The following is a 19,510-nucleotide window of genomic DNA, read 5'->3' as shown; positions in this document are numbered from 1 at the left end:
TCTCTTGGGATTTAGAGCTGGCACATTGCTTTGAAGACTCAGGGAAAAACATAGTGTTGTTCTAGGAGCTTGTGGATCCCTGATGGATGCTGATCCTACACTGAAGGAAAAATATGCCTAAATCATTCTTAGCCACGTTGGTAAAACCATGCCTATTGAGTAGGTAGGCAGCCTCACTTCCAAATTTCTCTGTCAGAACAAGATGCAACTTGGTACACAGTGTTCTTGTCTGTTATTTACCACCTTGGTCAGGACTGTTGACACATCCACAGTCCTTAGGCAGTTCCCTCATAAGCTCTTAGGAGCACTTTACTTTTGTTACAGTAGCAAAAATAGACTAAAATACACCCAAGGTCTAAGGTCAATTATTACAATTAGATTTTTAAATAGGTTATAATATTGGCATGGCATATCAGGTTTAAAGTATTATGCTTGAACCTGGTAAATGATATCTCAGGCATGAGGTGGGGGGTGGTAGTGAACACAAAAGAGAGACAGCTAGGCTTGGGAAAAACACAGTAATAATTCATGAAGAGATAGACCTCTTTTTTTTTTCCCTCTTGATCTAATCACTTAAAATATTCTGTCTTTGTTCAGAAGCTTGCAAGCAACTTTACATTAATGCATGTTGGTTAAAGAGCCATATGACAAAGCTGGCAAGGTAATTAAGTTCTGCATCGTTACAAGTGTAACAGTTAGCCATTTCTTCAATACATGATGTGGCCTGAGGCATCTGCATAAGTTATGATTCCACCACATTCTTCCACAGTCCTTAGACCTTCCTCCTACTGTGTATCTTCACACTTTATTTTTCTATAGTCAGATCATTGCTATTGAACTAGGAGTATGAAAAATGTTGGGCAAATATGAAGAAGTTGAGGCACTCTGATGGGTTTTTAATTGCTTAGGAGCTCAGCCAAACCTCTCTGAGGTAGAAAGGCTAGCCAGGAAGAGCACAGGATAAGCACCTTGCACTTTAGTTCAGAAACAGCAAATTCATGTTGAAACAATGGATGAAAAATATATAAAGAAAAGGGCAGCAAAAAGAAAAAAGTAACCAACTTCTTCAAGATTTTAAAAAACCCTGCAGGTTCAAATGTTTCTTTATGTTGTACTAAGTAACTCTATCAGGCCTAGAAAATATATTCTTTACCTTTCTCCCTTTAAAAGTCTTTTATGCCTTTCTCATATATTACCCTCTTAATGGCCTTTATTTCACCTTTTTATTACTAATTACACTTACTATGTCAGTGACACGAAACAAAACCAGACTATTTTTCTAAGCACTGTACGCACACAGGGCAGACAACATGCTCTTCCCAAGAAGCCTATGAACTCTTTTTCCCTCCAAGTTCATCCACCTGCATTTGTCTGACACTCATCTGTGATGTGGCTATGTTAAAAGGAAAATATAACAATAGACTGAAGTTCTCACCATTTCTGCTAAAGATAAATACAAGAACATTCCAGCTGTAACAGTAAAAATCCAGTTTTGGATGCATGAGTCAGTTGATACAGAAAGGCCAATATAAAGTCCTAAGAATGCTGTTAGTGCACTTATAAAATTCATCAAAATTGCAATCTTCATGGGGAGCCCTGTACTTAGCAGCACCGCAAAATCTCCTGCATAGAGAAAAAGACAGAAAATTTATTATTTAGCTGATAAATGTATTTGTAAGACTCTTGGTAATAAAACACGAAGGACAATAATTAAGATATGCACAAAGATAGTGAATGATGGAGGACTGTCCTTAGATTTCTGTAGAATTAGTTATAAACTCGTCCTGTGTGAAAAAAACAAAAACAAAAACCCCATATTGACTTGTATTTGTTTAGCTGCTCCTAAAGATAGCATACAGTATACAGGAGTGGCTTTCTGTTAGTTCCCGATGTTCTGTGACATTTCCAACTTGGATACACGCAAAAGTGAAGTCACATGCTTTCCCACAGTTTCTAAATCTTTCTCGACTGGGAACTTGCCAGTTCAAATCATGTAAGTATATTTGCAGCATGGTCTTTGAGTGTTTTACAGGTGCTGCACGTCAGAAAAACCTATGCCAGTCTGATTCCAGTTTGAGTTTAATTCCACTGATTTCAGACCTAATTAACTTTGGTAAATTGTACATCAGAATCCCATCACAGATTTTTCTTCTAAAATAAACAATTTCATAACAGGTCCACAGTAAAAGATTTTCAAAGTTCGTCTCTGTGAGTGTAGAAATGCCACGTTGACACTGGGGCACTACTTCCCCCAAATTAAGAAGGTCTGTCTTAGGAGTTTTCTGTTCAGTATTTTGGTAATTACTTTGCTATGCAAACAAGAGTTACCAGTTTTATAGCAATTCCCCATCCCACCTTTTTGTTTGGGGAACTTTTCTACATAGACAGCACATGAAATTTTCAGTTATTTAAGAATAGAAATGAGAATCTGCAGTTCTCATCTCAAACTGGCCAGCTTATATATGTTCATCAACACAATGTCAGGAACAACTTCAGCCATACTGAAAGATTTACCACAGGAGATAATTGAGGGCAATGTTCAACAGAACAATCTTCCTGTCCTGTCTGCTAGTAAAATGGGTCATATATCTTCTTCTATTATCTTGTTATTCTTGATTAGCAGCAGGAATGAGGGTAGCATGAGGAATACATTGTTAAATGGCTCTGCTGCATATTAAAACTCCTGGACAGCCTGTTGTGTCAGGCATGCCCATTATGCACACATGGCTCTTGCTCACAGCTTACTATTTTTTGTGTCTGTACACGTGAGAATAACGGGTCACTCTTGACCTGATGGCATTTACATTTGGAGAAGGTGAGATGGGATGGCATCCAATAATGAGGGCAGAAGCCTCCCCTCCTTTTTGTGAAGGGAAAAGAGAAGAAAACAGCCTCTTTAGATATCCATCTCACACATTAATGTTATAGTTCATGATGCTATAAGCAAGAAGAATTCCCACTGATGTCATACAGGAAAGAATTCTTTGGGGAACCCGGAACTACAAAGCCAATCAGGAAAAATAAACATATATATTTCTTACCCATTTCATGAGGAATTTCATGGCATAAAATAGCAATAGTCGTTGTCACACCTGTTTCTGTTGAGGACGAGAATGCTGTTCCTATTACCAAGCCATCAGCAAAATTGTGAAGACTGTCACCCACCAGAACCATTATTGCTAACAAGCTAATTTTCTTACCTAGGAAAAAACAAACAAACAAACAAACAAACAAACAACAAAAAAGTCCAGAAGTTTTAACACAAACAGATATTGTAATTTTTGCTATGTTACAAATTATTTGGGGTTTTTCACATACAACGTCATGAAAAGTCATAATAATCAGAGGACAACAATGTTTATCTGTTTTGTCCTTGTTATTATATTTCTTTCAATACACTTGAAATGAAAAAGTAGGTTGTAAAACAATTCAGAGATGCAAATACCAGGAAGTAGCTTCTTTAGTTTTTACTGAGTCAACTATTAGACAAAAACTTAGAGTTTGGTTTGACTCCAGTCTCATGATATGTCTTAAAGGTTTCCATTAATCTTTCCTTGGTTGCTGAAATTCACACAAGTTTTCATGCATTCTAGATGGATTTTTTTCCTTAAAAGGTGGGAGTTTTTCCACCATCACTCATGGAATTGCACAGCTATAATGAAGATGAATATTTAGTCTCAGGCAGCTGATCAATTTAATACTGTAAAGCATGTTACTACTAAGTAATATTTTCAGGGTCTGTTTTTTATGGGATTGTATTACAGTGAAAGACAGAGATGAAAGGCAACAAGCCTCAGAGTATCACTATTAGTACAGCATTACAGCACGCTCATTTCCAACTTTTGTTCCAATCAATTAATGGCCTCAAACAGCATCAAATAATGGTTATGCTCATAGTACTCCTGTCTGCACTCATGGATGCAGATGGCTGTTTTTCTTTCCCATATTGTTCTGTGACCTTGCTTTAGTGTGCAACAGTACATTGGATGTTCTTGATCAGGCATCTGACATGAGAGGAAAGGTGCTACTAGTCATAAAAGTACTGCAATCAAGCTAGGGAATTAGGGACAGTCTCTCCATCCAGCCTGTAACCCAGACAGCCATGTAGCATGCTGAATGGATTCATGGGGAGGGATTTTATCTCTTCAAATAGCAATGAGGCTCCATACACAGGCTCAATGTCTAGGCTTAGCAACATATAATTGGCTCCCCTATCCTGTACTTTGTTCCATCCATTTTATCCACAATCTTACAAGCAGGATGTTCTAATGCCTCTCAGGAAACTCATCCAGCTTCCGTCTACACAGTATCGACAGAACACTTTGCAAAGGGTTGCTTTTATGCCTGAAGAAGCAGGGTTGTGATCTGGGCCCTAAACATCATGTGTTTTCCTGACTTGTTGGCCCCACACAGACATAATATGACAGCCTAAGGAGCTAACGTGGAGCTGCACAGAACTGTCTGAATATAGTTATTACAAGGTTTCACTTCAGTAAAGTTTTTCCAGAGATGACCATTTTATAGTGATGGGGGAGATGTTTTTCTTACAGAAACTGGCTAGAACTGAAGTCTTCAGACTATTATAAAAAAACACACAGCACATAAAAGCCTAACAACTGTATTCAGAAAATCCTCCCTAGTTGCCTGGGAGCTCTGCGGGTTCAGAAAAATTGGCAGGCTTGTTAGATTTTCCTGCCAGCTTACAGAGCCAGACGTGGATGTCCCCAGTTTGCACAGTTCTTTCTAAACACTATGGGCAGTTTATAACCAATAAGGCAGAGCATGAATTACATATAGAAATAATAGATTGCTGCATTACATTAAGTTTGTGATTCGTAATAAGCACTGGCAAGGACGAAATCATGGCCTGCCCTGAGATATTATTAGTCTGTTTTATTCAAGTATCTAATTGTTGAAGAAGATATACCATGGTTACTGGAACTCACTCCAGCGTGTTGTCTGTAATATAACATAGGGATCAGGTTAACATTATAGAGCAATTGCAAATGTAAGCTTTGTGAACTTACTTGACTGAAAGTTAAGAAGGTGCATATATAAACAAATGTGAATGTTGATCTTAACTTACTTTCAGCCTATTTTAAAGCAACTTTGTTCTAGCAATTATCTCACCGCATTATATTGCTGCAACAGCAACTATTAACTTATTACCCTAACTATTTCTACAAAGTCTTTTCTTCTTAAACAATCCTACATTTATTTTTGATAATTTTCTCTGCTTAAATAGGGGATCAGAATTTATAGCAAATTCTATTCCATAATTTTCATAAAGCTAATGGGTGCAGGACTCCCACCGTAGATTATGCTTTTTAAGCTTTGAATAAGACTTTAAAGCAAACATTTATCCATAAATAGATCTTTTTTCCAATGTTTTCATTACTCATACAGCAAAAATATTTCTAGTTAATGTAAAGTCTCACTGAGTATACCAAATATAAAATGCTACTGTTGGATCTTTTCAGACATTGATAGAACAAGTGTGGATAAATGAGGAGAGGGCCAGTGAGACATCTTTTTCTTCCAGTAGCTTCTTGCTTTCTGAGTTACTCACTGGCTACCTAAGGTGACTGACTCCTCTCGCAGTCCTACTTGACATGCTTTTACAGTGAAGTCTGGCATTTCTGGAGATGTCAGGCTTCTGTCTTAGAGCTGCAGATTCCATTCCATTTTGGGAAAAAAACACCTAAAAGTTTAGCTCAGTATCAAGGTACCCAGGTATGTTTATGCATTTAGCTATTCATAAGAACTGTAACAATACAAACTTTTGAAAATATGTATTATCAAAAAACCCCTAAAACAAAACAACCCCCTTTCCCTACTATGGTTTCCCTTGCTGATTTCTAATATAGAGGTAAAACTGAGGTATGAGGAAAAATGGAACCAAAGAACATTACTGAGAAACTATCCCAAATTTAGTTATCCACCAAATTTAGTTATTTGGAACAAATAACACCGAGATTACTAGAAATTTGTTTGTGCTTAGCAGGTAGTGATGATTGAACAGAATGGAAACATCTAGAGACGGACTAGATAGTCACAGTGAAACTAGCACTGGATTGTGTACTGCTGGATAAGTGAGACTGAAGAAATGGGAATCCAGATTTCAAATGCCTCAGAAATGGAAATGAAGTCCACAAGAACAGAGAAGAATATTAAAAACCTAGAAGAAGATAATGACACGGTTAAATAAATCAAACTGATGACCTGAGATCTGAGATCACAAAATAAATGGGAGTTGATTATAGTAAATAAACTTATTTCAATTAAAATGTTATTCCCTCAGTTGAATGACTGCAACTCTACTAAGTTCACCAAGGTCACACAAGTACAGTCAAAGGCAGAGTTTGGTTTATGCTCTATTATTTTCCCTTTTTTTTGGACTAAGCAGCAACAAAACAGAGAAGATGATAGGAATCACTTTGAAGCGCTCTGAAGAAAACAGATTATCCTAAAACTGAGAGCCATCATGAGCCCATAATTCCATACATGTAATAAATAATTACTGGTTTAAGGAGGCTATTGCTTTACCGTATAAGAGAAGAAGGAAGCAGAACTATATTAGTATAGTGATCTAACAAAACAGTCGTTTCACTACCTTCTGAAATAAAAGCCCAAGCAAAGTTTACAATTATAAAAACCTGTTTTATATTAAATTTTGAATATTTCCCTTTAAGCAAAGGCTTTAGAAAAATGGTTTGCAACACTGAGTAAATAAACACTAAAGCATGGACAGTATAAGATTAATGAACTTCACAATTACAGGGTTGGCAGCTGAAAAGGTCTTTAAGCAGAGATTAAATTATCTAGCCAAGCACCATCAGATGTGGTGATGTAGCACATAGCAAACGCAGATCTAAACCAGTTTCACACTTTCAATTCCATCTTAGGTCTGAAGGCTTTTCCTGTTAATTGTCTAGTCTTTTTATTGATACTAACTTTTTTTGCTGATCGCCTTACTCTCTGGAGGAACTTCAGCAGACTCAGAATCTTCTGGGCTTCTCTAGTTAAAAGCAAAGATAATGGATCAGTGTTAAGGGGCTCTTCCAGCTGCTGCTATAAATACAGGAAAATATCAAATAAGTTCAAGCTTTTTGAATTAAAGATAGTCGCTGTTATTTGCATAGATATCATTAGAATCATTTATTGAGCACTGCGTGTGTGATTGGTGTGTGGAGTGTGATTGGTACTGCAGAAACACATAAAAAAGAAATCTCCCTTGCCCAGAAAAGGTTACAGTCTAATTCAGGTAGGAAGAAAGACATTCATAAGCACTGTTGGAACCCACGAAAATCATGTTTCTGCTTAAGTACACAAAAATCTGAGCCAAATGCAGAACTAAAAAGGACATTATAGTTCAAATTGTATCTTTTGATTTTGTCATGACCGGGTGATTGTAGTTTCCTGCTGGATAGGGTGTCTATAGGATTTCCAGGGAAAAATGGGTAGACACCAGAGTCTCTTTGGAGTTCATGTTCTTCACAGTTACTCTGTGAAAACACAAGACTAAAAAAGATGATCATAGGAAGGTTTCACACTCTTTCAAAGTATAGGGTTTTTTTCTTCAAGGTGGTACAGCCTCCAGTGCCTTGCCTCTTGGCCTTTAGTTAGGGCTGCGTCTCGGCATCAGGCATCCCTGTCTGGGCATAGCAGCACATGAGTACGCTCCACTGCAATGAGTGAAATTTACCCTTTTTTCAAGTGAAGAAAGAGACAGTATCTTTGTCCTTATCCTAGAGAGTTAATTCGGTGCATCAGCCCTGATGTTTAATTAACAGAAACTGCAACTGTTGGGAGAGAAGGGAGAACATGAGGAATCTCTCTCTCCTCCACCTCCCTGGGGCTTTTCTTTCTGACTAGAGAAATCATTAGAAATTTGTGTGAGGGTGAGATAACCCAAAAAACTTGTTTGTTTGAAACTAGAAAAACTGAATTTATAATCACTATCTTTTCTTTTTTTGGCCAAAAAAGCATATTAAAGCTATTACGGCAGCCAGTGAAGAGTCAACAGCAGCACGAAAGAGTGCTTTGTTAGGGACAGCAGCCAGCACTCCAAAAACTATAGCAGAGATGTGTACTGGCTGCAAAACAGGATATGTTTCTTGGCTGATATTAGCTTGGTTGTGATGTGGGCTATGTGCTGTAGAAGCATGAGGAGGGAAGGGAAAGGATTTGGGTTTTAAATTCTACATTTTAAAGGAAAAATAAAAGTCTTCAATTCCCATGATTGCAACCAGTCATATGAATTCCAGTAATTGTTCCGCTTCTCTTATAATATTTATTCACATGCCACTTCTTTGAACTCGGAGTCAAAACTGCAAGACTAATCACTGACCTGAAGGATTTATAAGCTTTTCTTAGTCAGCCAGTGTTTGTCTTACTATTACTCACATGATTCTGAAAAATTGGCTGCTCTTGTACAAACTGGGTAAGCCAGCCTAGTTCATGTGATCTATACATAACTGTAGGGGGATCTTGCAGCTGAGAGGAATGACAAGGTCGTTCATTATCATAAACAGGAAGCTATGACGTGGCTCACAAATTAGTAAACATTCTTCACTCATCTGTTTGCTCTGCATTCAACTGAGAGTTTCCCAACTGTGTTTGAGAGATTAGCAGTGGCTCATGAGGCTCTTACCCATCACAACTGCTTTAGTAAAATGGAGTTCATATTATAGAAGATCTCTGGAGATTCTGATTTAAATAACCAGGAATTATGGTTATTTGTGGTTATATGTATCTAGATACTACATATAAACTGAAGAGATGTGTGGGAAAAAGAGAAAACAAGTTAAAAGGTATAAGTCAATTCAGTTTGCAAAGATATATCTGTCTGGATACTCTCCACAGACCAATGGAAAATTATGTAACTTCTTATAGGTAAGCACCATTCCTAGATATCCAGCTTGTTTATGTTACTCTTCAAATCTGTGGAAAAATGCCCAAGAACAGTCCAAGATTTCATCTGTTCACTAATTATGCACTCAATTCTCACTGCAGAAAATCCTGAAGTTTTTCCCACGGGAAGTGTCTGCCCTTACATATGATAAATTTTTAAAAAGAAAGGAGGAGGAAAACCTTCAAGAATTTTATCAACAAAAGGTAGTATAGGAAGTATATTGTTATATCAATCTGATACACACTTAAGAAAAGTTATTGTAAAAATCTGTGTTTGAAATCTCTGTAAAAGCTCATTATAAACTTCAAAATCTAGAGATTCCTGACAATCATGTCATGTAATAAAAGACAAATCAATAAAGACTGAAAAATAATACTGATTTATTACATTAATTTTTTTCATTTTTTTGAGGAACAGAGAAAGAAGGATATAAAATCAGGGAAGTATGTCATATTGGTAACCTACCAACTGTATGGTTGAAGTAGATTTGCCTCTGCCTGAATGTTCATTTAATTCAGATTCCACTGGAAGATCATGGGAATGTCCCCAGTGCCCATTAACTAAAGAAAGGCCCTGCTGAATGAAGATGCTTTGCAATTAGTTCTGAGACCCAATGAACACAGGTGCAGTCTTTCTCAGCCTTTTGTGAAAGTTTAGCATTTATAAGAATTATTTTTTTCAAAACAAAACCTATTGAAAAAGATTGTTGGCTGGCATCAACATTTCCTAATGCTTATTTGGTTAAAAAAAACCCTGAAAAGTGAATCAGATAAATCAGTGACAATCATAATGGTTTGATAAAACTTATTTTGTTTTAAAACTGAAGATTAAAATTTGAAGCTGAGATGGATATAAAAATTAACTTTGAGAATTCATCTAGTTCTCAGTAGAACAAGTTTAAAAATTTGTGGGATGATCATAAAGCCCTTCTCTCCAAATAAGTAACAAAAAGGACTACTTTTTACCAAACAAAATATCACCATCATCAAAATATTCTCATTCTATTAATCTCACATAATATTCTTATGGCTGACTCAAAGAGGGTGGGAATAGGGACTCATTGCTATGTATCTAAATCAGGCCAGTCATTAAACACTCTCTGTAAAACAGAACAAGCAAAGGCTTAGCCTTCGTAAGTGACATTAAGATAGCCTCCCATGCTGAGAAACTTAATGAGCCATCACAATTTGTGTTACATTATATCCTTGTGCATAATCATATTTTCAGGCACCAGCCACACTGAAATGAAGTAATAGAATTACTCTAAGCATGGCAGTGAGCAAGGAGATATTATTAATATAAGATTGGGTTCTACTGACTGCAACATACATATTAGATTTTCAAATCTATTGGGATAGGGGTCAAAAACAATTTGGAAATTTTAAGATATAGTTCTTGAAAATATCGTGTGCTTACATCTATGTCTTCCTCCTCTTCAAACAGAGCCTAGAGTAAACAACTGTCATCATTGCTATTTCATATGGATATATACTCTTCACCTGCTCCAGTGCTAGTCATGAAAGTATGCTTATGGAACACACTCAATTAACTGTTACCTTCTTGAGTTATAAATATATGGAACACATTAATGAAGCATAAAAAATCCATAGAGCAAAGCAAAATAGAAATTGAAGGTCAGTCTGGTAGGAGCACTTTGGAAAGCAATTTTTAATGCTTCATTTAATTCATACAAATGATAATTATTTTCCACAATCATTTTAACATTTTGTGCACTGTAGAATCTCAAAGTAAGAGAATTTTTGAAGGACAAATTGTACAAAGCTTTACCTGGTCACGTGGTGTTACTAAAAGAAAGAAACACTTTTCTATCAGAAAAAATCCATGAATTCCTCCAATTACTCCCAAAAGTTTCCAAATATATTCTTTCCCCTCATAGGAATGTTCTACCTCTTGTGCTTCATGTTTATGTAAACCAAGAGTCTAAAAAAAAGAGATAAAGTAAAAAAAATTAAAATGGCAATGTTTTAATTTTTGCTAGAGTAATCCATAATGTGTTAATTCAATTTAATCTCAAAATTTTCTTTTGCCATCTCTTTCAAATTTAAATTGTGTTTTGAGCTGATCAGCTGAATAGTAGATAGATGAAATGAATTATTAGGAGCCTCTGCTACGCTTCGTCCTCTCTCAATGGTGAAAGTAACATTATTTTTAGAGACAGTTTTATGAAATTGCCCTTTTATATATATATATTTGGTATATTTTGTTTGGAGTATATTGATCTTTAAAGTCTAAAAAGTTACTTGCATCATCTTCAGATGTAAACTTCATATTGAAAATAATCCATACAGCTTTCTGCTGGTGGGATTTTTTCCCCAGTGGCACAGCATGGTAGCCCCCCTTTGTTCTGAAAGTGGGCACTTTAAAGACTACTGGATACTTGACTTAAAACTGGTAAAGGAGAATACTTTCACACTCAAAAGGTGTTTCTTAAAGAAATGCATTTGTCTGACATTCACTGAGAATTGCCTTCCTTAAACGACTCCCCCAGTTCTGCTTCCAGAGATGATGTATTGAGTACAAAGAACATTTTGACCAGAATCTCAAGTGAAGGTGTGAAGCTTTCTTTCAATGACCAGTTGACGTGTACTCATAACAGTTGTGTCATATCAGAGGAGACTCAGTCAAAAATAAATGAATACACAATAGAAAATTTGGTTCTGTTTTTCACGCTATCCCATTCTTAAAATTTATTTTATTAATTTAGGAAAAAAATCATAGCACCCGTTTTATTACAGTTCTAGGCAGCAGGATTAATTAGGCTGATAGCCCCTGGTTCTCTGGAACAATGTGTGGAGGGGACTGTGGATGCCTTGTACAACCTTTGAACAATTTCTCCTAAAATGCATAACAGAATCTGCCTCTTGAAAGAGTTTAATAAACATCTAGAAACCTGGCTTGCACTGGACTTGTGGGTTTTCTGAAAAGTTTTTGTGAAAATCGGAACCTTATTTACTCTGAATTCACCATTCATTGATTTCTGCTTCTTACTACTTGGAACCTCTCTCTGAACTACTGTCCTGGTTTCAGCTGAGATGATAGATAATTCTCTTCTTAGTAGCTGGTACAGTGCTGTGTTTTGGATTTATTGTTAGAATAATGTTGATGATAACACACTGATGTTTTAGTTGTTGCTAAGTAGCGCTTATCTTAAGCCAAGGACTTTTCAGTTTCCCATGCTCTGCCAGCAAGCAGGTGTACAAGAAGCTGGGAGGAGCACAGCCGGGGCAGCTGACCTGAACTAACCAAAGGGATATTCCATACCATAGAACGTCATGCCCAGTATATAAACTGGGAGGAGTTGACCGGGAGGGGCGGATCACTGCTCTGACATCAGTCAGTGGGTGGTGAGCAATTGCATTGTGCATCACTGTTTTGGTTTTTTTTCCCTCTCTTCTTTTTTTGTTATATTCCTTTTCATTAGAATTATTACTATTATTATATTTCATTATTATTAATGTTAGTATTATATTTTACTTTAGTTATTAAACCGTTCTTATCTCAACCCTCGAGTTTTACCTTCTTGCCCAATTCTCCTCCCCATCCCACTGGGAGCAGGGCAGGGAGGGAGGGATCGGCCGCATGGTGCTTAGCTGCTGGCTGGGGTTAAACCATGACAACTACAAAGGGCAAATGTAATTGGAATGCTGGGTAGTTGGTTCACAGATTTCATGGAAAGCTCTGTTTTTAAATAGATAAGCATTAGCCAGGTTTAAATGAAACTTTTCTCTGTGTGTGTGTGTGTGCGCGCACGCATGTGTCATGTAACATTTTAAAAACACAAAAGTGTGTATTACCTACCTGAGGAATAAGGTGTAGCAATGCATCTCCAGAAAGGGTCCCAACAGCCAAACCAACAAATAGCTGTAAAATGAGCGTGTAGATTTCTTGACAGGAGTTAAATAAAATGAGGGTTGTACCAAACATAGATCCAATAGTAATAAGTAAAACAGCAACAGTGCTGTAACCATATTCTGTAGGGGAAAACAAATGAAACAAAACAAGGGCATTAATCATTCAGTATTTGTATTTGTGTTTCAGTATTTGTTTTGTATTGGTATTTGTTTTTGAGGCTATGTTTTGCCACCTCTGTGTACAAGCACACAGAGGAGAAGTGATGCCTTGTGCCACATAGATTTTTCTAGTCATGTGTGATACAGATGACAGAATTGGAAGCCTAAAAATCATTCATTTTTTCAGGCTTTACAGGTAATACAGTCTAATGCTTCCAAATTTCAGACCTTAAAGAGCTAAATAGGCTGTGACTGTGCAGATTAGAGACACTCAGAGCAGCACAGTGAATGCTGGTCTGCATTTGTTTTGTCTCTTAACAGATTTATGCTTGTTATTCTATGTCCTCACATCACACCTGTGTATCTTTACAGTCCACACTGCATTATTAACCAAATCATATTCAGTAAACAAACCAAGGCCTAAAACCTCAGATGAATGTAGGCATCTAATTTAGGTTCTAAGCATAAACTTTTTGGTCCAAATTATGTTTACAAATGTGCTGTGGACATACACTCCTTTAGTTACTACACCAGGACAACCAACCTATTTTTCCCAGATTACTGGGATTTTTGGAAGGCTACTCTTATAATTCTTCAGAGTTACACGCTGCTCACATTTCCAACCTTTTGCACAACATGAATCCTGATTAATCTGTATGAAAGTCTTATGATGGAGGTAAAACACTGATGAGAAACAGACATAAAGGAACTAATGCCAAAATATTCAAAAGTGTCACTTAATGTTTCACATTTTAATAGCACTGCAAGTGCTCAGCACCTCATAAAATCAGACAGTAAATTTCACAGACTGCACATCCAAATACAAGGGTATAGTAGATATTTATGGAAGGTCAGGCCTTGGTGACTTAGCCAAAACAGCACAGCCTGTCAGTAAAATAGAACTGAGAATAAAATTAATGAGCCTATGCTCAGGTCACTAGGTCACACATAGGACAAACATGAAGTCCTTTGTCTGTCTCAAGCCAGCAGAAGTGTCCCTGTGGTCATGGAAACCTTCCTTTGCCAAAAAACACAGGGAAAGGGCTGCAGAAAGGGCTCTTCTTAATTCCATTCTGTGTTTGAATAGTTCAGCTCTTCTCATCTACACAGATCTCTCACCTTTATGAGATCACTAAAATGTCATTGATTGGGCTGATGGCCTTAGACTTGGGAGAATGTCACTCAACTGTGAATTTGCCATGAATCTTGTATATGACCTGGGTAAGTTCCTTTCTTTGACCCTTGATTCCCTATCTGAAAAATGGGCATACCGGTGTAGCATAGAAAAGATAAAAGCAGTAAAGACTGCAAGGTGTTCAGGTAATGAGAAGAAGGATAACAAAAGAAAGAAGGACTGCTGCCTCCTGGGGAGCTATAATGATTCTTCCTATTCTGTATGTTTCTTTCTCCTATAACCATTCTTGGGATATCCACGAGTGTCCTTCCATGCCCTTATCTAACATGTTTTTTTTAATTCACAGTCATAGTTCAATTAATCTGTACACCATGGAATGCTAGCGCAGCTCGTTCCCACAAGCTGCTTAACATGTGTAGCTTAAAGTACAGATAGAATTTAGAGATGGAAAGTGCTGTTCTGTAAGGATCGTTGGCCAGCAGGATATGGGGAAAGCTTACTAGCTCCTAAAAGATCTAGTCATCTAGAGCTGGCCATGTAGATATTAGGATAAAAATATTGAAGGCATTGATTTGTAGCCTAAAAGTGCTGCTCTAGATGCAGGTGATTATGGTTAGATGCCCATTCCTTTTTGCTCATTCCTGGCTCCCAAATCCTCCCCCTGAAATTAATACCCCCTGTAATACACCAGCACACCTAGGTTTGTAACCACTTCCCAGATATCGCTGGTTTAAAGTAAAAACAAAACCAGGAAACACATTAAGAAGCCCTTAGGTCAGATCAGATTCAGATTTTTTTTCGATAGGTGGTTTGATTACAGAAGAAGTTGAATCAGCAGAACAGATGGGGCAGAAATCTCTGGAAGCAGTGGCATGTGAGGGCTATGACTGCTACTGGAAACAATCTGATTATACTCTAACTCAGTTCTTGTTCCAGGCCTATCACACAAGTCCTGCTGCCCATGTGATTGGTTTTCGGGTTGTTTTTCTTCCCACAGTAGTAACCCCAAAGCTTCTCTGCTGTAAAACATAACAACATGAAAACCCAGCAACATTCACACAGAACTTATCTATATCAAGCATTTGCCACATCATGGTATAAAATGTCAGCTAACATAACCTTGGGGCTCTATGTAAGAATGATGTAATGATTCCAGTATAAACCTGGTGGAAATTTCACAAAATAGGTCATTACTGCCCAGCAACCCACTGATAAGGACCTGTCATGGCTCACCTGCTGCCTGCATCAAGCAGTCCTCTAAGAAATGAAGAAAATAAAGCTTAAAACCTTACACATTGAAACAGAATTCTGTCTAATATAAAATTGAGACCATTGAATCCCCTCACTTCTCAGTATAGTACTATTATCCGACATGTATGCTATGAAATTATAGAGTGTATAAATTACAGAGTGCATAGATCTCGTGTTTTGGTTTGAGTTTATTAATGAATGAAATGTCTCCAGTAGTTAAGCCCCTGCATCCCTTTATCTGAACTTTCACAATACTTTACTGATAACAACATAACTCACTTTCCAAAGTTGTTGGTGGAAGCTTTGTCTGCTTGGAGTCAGGAAGCTGACATGAACAACTTAATAGTTGCTGAATGATAGCTGGACTGATTTGCTTGAAGTGGTCCTTAGAAATGGAGGAAGAACCGTTTTTTACAAATATCTTCACAAGTTCATTGGCAGAGAAACAAACCTATGTAGAAAAGTATATACAGTTACTGAATGTGTTGCATATACCTGCATTTAATGCTGAGGTTAAATATGGAATCTTCAAAGAACACAGGGTTATACAGCCTAGAAAAAACTTGTTTTTTCTTGTTACTCTTTTCTGGTTAAATTACTTTAATTACTTCAATTACTTCGAATTCTTTTTTGTTTTTCCAATTAAAACTTGATACTACTATATATATCAGAAAGACAAAAATCTTTGGGATGAAGTAGCACAATTTCTATTGAAGCCTGTTAATATCATGAGGATCTGACACAATAATATCTCTAAATATTTTATTGTCATATGGGCTAACAAAAAAATTTTAATGCTAACACAAATCATATTATTAGCTATATATGTAAGACTGCATTAATAGCAATAATAATGCTATTAATGTAAGATACTGCCTGTATCAAGGCAGTACTGAAATTTGTCCTTGTGCTGCATCTTTAGTAAGATATGGAACTAAGTTGTTTTTTAAAATTCTTTTAACAATGACATGTCACTTTAAGGTCAGCAAACTAGATGTTACATAGTCTAAATGGGTCTAAAGATTACTTAATAATTATATTATTAGAGGTACTTAAGAATTTCAACTACTTTTTGTTCGTGTTAGGAACGTCTCTCAAAAAAGGAACTTTTCTCGGGAACATTTGCATTTTGAAAAATTTTCATGAAGAATTGGTTTTTCATCTCCAGGATGAAACTTCTAGTAACAACATGAGCAGTTAGCATTAGAACAGTTCTAGTGGCAATTTCTGTAAGAACTTTTGAAAAGACCAAGTCCAGATCAAATATGCTATCTCACTTAAAGCAATAATCTTAATTTCTTAATCTCATCTGATTAGTTGTGATTCAATTAAAAATAAATATTTGTTTCTTTCATTTAAATTAGTCTGCATCTGAGAATCAAGGGATTCCTAAATATTCTTTTTCTGATCACTGAAGCTTACGTTTGTTTTCAAAGAAAACTACTATCTAAATTTAAAAAGTTGTAATTACTTTTAAATAACGCAATTAAAACCCAACACCTTCCTGCCTTTGTTCATCCATGAGTAAAGTAAAATATGCCTTGTAGCTCACTAAGAAACTGAATGAACTGAGTACTGATACATTTGTTCTGAATACCACATTCAAGTCTTCAGGACAACAGGTGATCTTGCCACCTGGATCTAGTCTGCTCTGCCTCCAAGCAGAAGGAGAGCATGAAGACAATTCAGGAGCTACCATATTGGAAAAGACCTTCAGTTTGCCTGTTCTAGGCAGTGACTAGGATTTGACTCCAGGTTTTGACTCTAGAAGTAGGAAACACCAACAAGTGGTATCAAGTTGGAAGTCTAGCTCATGCCTGGTTATGAGCAGCATTCCTCACCGGTCAGTACAGGGACAGATACTATTTAATGCCTTCACCAATGACCTGAGTGATGGAACAGAGTGCACCAAATTGCATTCACATATGAAATCCAACTGGGACAAGTAGTCAATATGTTGACGGGCATGGCTGCCATTTAGAGGGATCTGGACAAGCCAAAGAAATGGGCTGACAAGACTTTCATGAAGATCAGCAAAGAAAAATGTATTGTGCTTCACACAGAACAACCCCATGCATCAACAAAGGCTGGGAAAAACTGACTGAAAGGTAGCTTTACAGAAAAAGCCCTTGGGGTCCTGACAGACAACTTGAACACGAGTCACCAGTGTGCCCTTGTGGCAATGAAGGCTAACTGCATACTGGGCTGCATTAGCAAGAGCGTAGCCAACAGGTAGTGGAAAAAGATTATTGTCCTCCGCTCAGGACATATGAGTCCACATCTGGACTATGTCCAGTTTAATAACCAGCAGTACAAGAAAGACCTTGGCAAATTGAGGGAAGTCCAATGGAGGGCCACCAAGACGGCTTGGGAACCACAGCACATGATGTGCAGGGAGAGGCTGAGGGATCTGCGTTTGTTCAGTTTGGAGAAGAGGAGGGTTGGGGGGTATCTTAAGTCTTCAACTATCTAATGGAGGTTATAGGAAAATAGAGCCAGAGTCTTCTCAGAGGTGTACAGCAAAAGGATGAGAGGCAATAGGTATTAGTTGCAGCAGGGAAAATTCCAATTTGCTATTAAAAAAACCCCATCAAAATGAGGGCAATAGATCACTGGTATAGGTTTCCCAGAAAGACTGTGGAATCTCTGTCTTTGGAGACATTCAGAATTCAGCTGGACACAACCCTGTGAAACTTGATCTGACTTTGATGTTGGCCCTGTTTTGAGAAGTAGGATAGACAAGATGAGGTCCAGGATTACTATGAATCTAAATTTTAATGTGATTTTATTATCAGAAATTTTAAATGCAAAAGCAAGATCTCATCTGGAAAATAAACTGTCCACCCACACATACGAAAGTAATTCTTAATGCTTATTTAGTAAAATGTTCTTGTAAGACTTGAGGCATGAGAACCTGCATCTTTTCCAGTTGCAAGCCCTAGCCTTTTAAGCTTTTTAACATAGGGAGGCAGAGTACTAAGTCTCCATTAGTAAAGCTACTATGTGCGTACTCCTGCAGGATGACGCTGAAGAAACAAGTAAATCAAATTTGCATATTCTCATATGAAAAACTGGAGGGAGGGAGGGAGGGATGATTTTGGTTTCCAAAATCCATGTTTCTTTAATGAGGAATAATAAAAGAATACATAGATATTGTGACGTAGTTTAATGGAACTTAATATTATTGCTCTTGTTAGATCATCTGCTACTTACTTGTTTTATATGCATTTTTTAAATCAGTAGAGACAATGATGACTTAAAAAGAAAGCAGTGACCTTTTTTCTGTGATAATGTTTCAAAATATAATTCCTATCTAAAAATCAAATTACAGGTCTTAATGTAGTTAGCAAACACAAGCCATAAACGAGTCAATGCCTCATATGCAGCAGCATCTGTTACTAATGGAGCTCAATGGTTATCATAGATATGTGCAGAAAGCAGGAGACAAAATTAGCAACACAACGCTGAAACACAAAGCCTTCTAATGGAATGATATGTCAAAGAAAATAGACATAGCTAGAAAGAAGAGGAATGGAATAAAAATGAGAAACTAGGAATTAATACAGAAGAGAAGTTATCTTCTCTCCAGATGTTTCATTGTGATTTTTTTCATCTATACAGAATATTTGGCTCTCAGTTTGACTCCCAAGCCTCAGATAACTCCCCTGCGCACTTATCTTCTGAGTTACAGTCAGTCTCAGAAGTTCAAGAAATCAAAAACTGTGTTTTATAAATTCTTCTATTGCTGGAGAACAATTTTACTCCTTGTACAGATAGTATCACTACTGATTTTTGTCCTTCATAATTTAAAATTAATATGAAACACATTTAAAATGACCTTCATTAAAATTATTTTGAGACCCCATTAAACGCCTCGTCATGCTGATCAGCATGATTCTCTTTTGTGGTCAGCTGGAAAGAAATAAACATGTTGATACAGTATGTATTCCAAATGCAATGAAGTTACACAGATGAATATCTATCAAAATGGTATTTAACCAGATGCCATTTGTCTCACTTCCACATCATAAAATGACCACACAGCAAAAGTCAATTATACCTCGCTTATTCTCCTAAATGGAGAAGAAACATTGTCTTTGAGTTAACTTAAATAGTAAAGAACTGAAAACAATAGAAACATATTCTTTGAAGTATATATTTCAAATATATACGCCAAAA

General features: G+C 36.8%; 1 protein-coding gene across 1 annotated transcript in view; it reads right to left on the bottom strand.

The window, feature by feature from the left end:
- The window catches only part of SLC39A12 (solute carrier family 39 member 12), a 33,901-nt gene that overhangs the window by 3,869 nt on the left and 10,522 nt on the right, over positions 1–19,510 (bottom strand). The window contains exons 5-11 of the mRNA XM_050892373.1: positions 15,611–15,782; positions 12,734–12,906; positions 10,703–10,855; positions 9,380–9,490; positions 6,955–7,018; positions 3,042–3,200; positions 1,436–1,623 (exon numbers count right to left, since the gene is read on the bottom strand). Of these exons, the coding sequence (XP_050748330.1) occupies positions 1,436–1,623; positions 3,042–3,200; positions 6,955–7,018; positions 9,380–9,490; positions 10,703–10,855; positions 12,734–12,906; positions 15,611–15,782 (1,020 nt within the window). The remainder of the gene's footprint in view (positions 1–1,435; positions 1,624–3,041; positions 3,201–6,954; positions 7,019–9,379; positions 9,491–10,702; positions 10,856–12,733; positions 12,907–15,610; positions 15,783–19,510) is intronic.

This window comes from Gymnogyps californianus, chromosome 2 (genome assembly GCF_018139145.2).
Source record: "Gymnogyps californianus isolate 813 chromosome 2, ASM1813914v2, whole genome shotgun sequence".
Classification (NCBI taxonomy): Eukaryota; Metazoa; Chordata; class Aves; order Accipitriformes; family Cathartidae; genus Gymnogyps; species Gymnogyps californianus.
The sequence above is the reverse complement of the archived record's forward strand: the minus strand, read 5'-3'. Positions and strand labels throughout refer to the sequence as shown.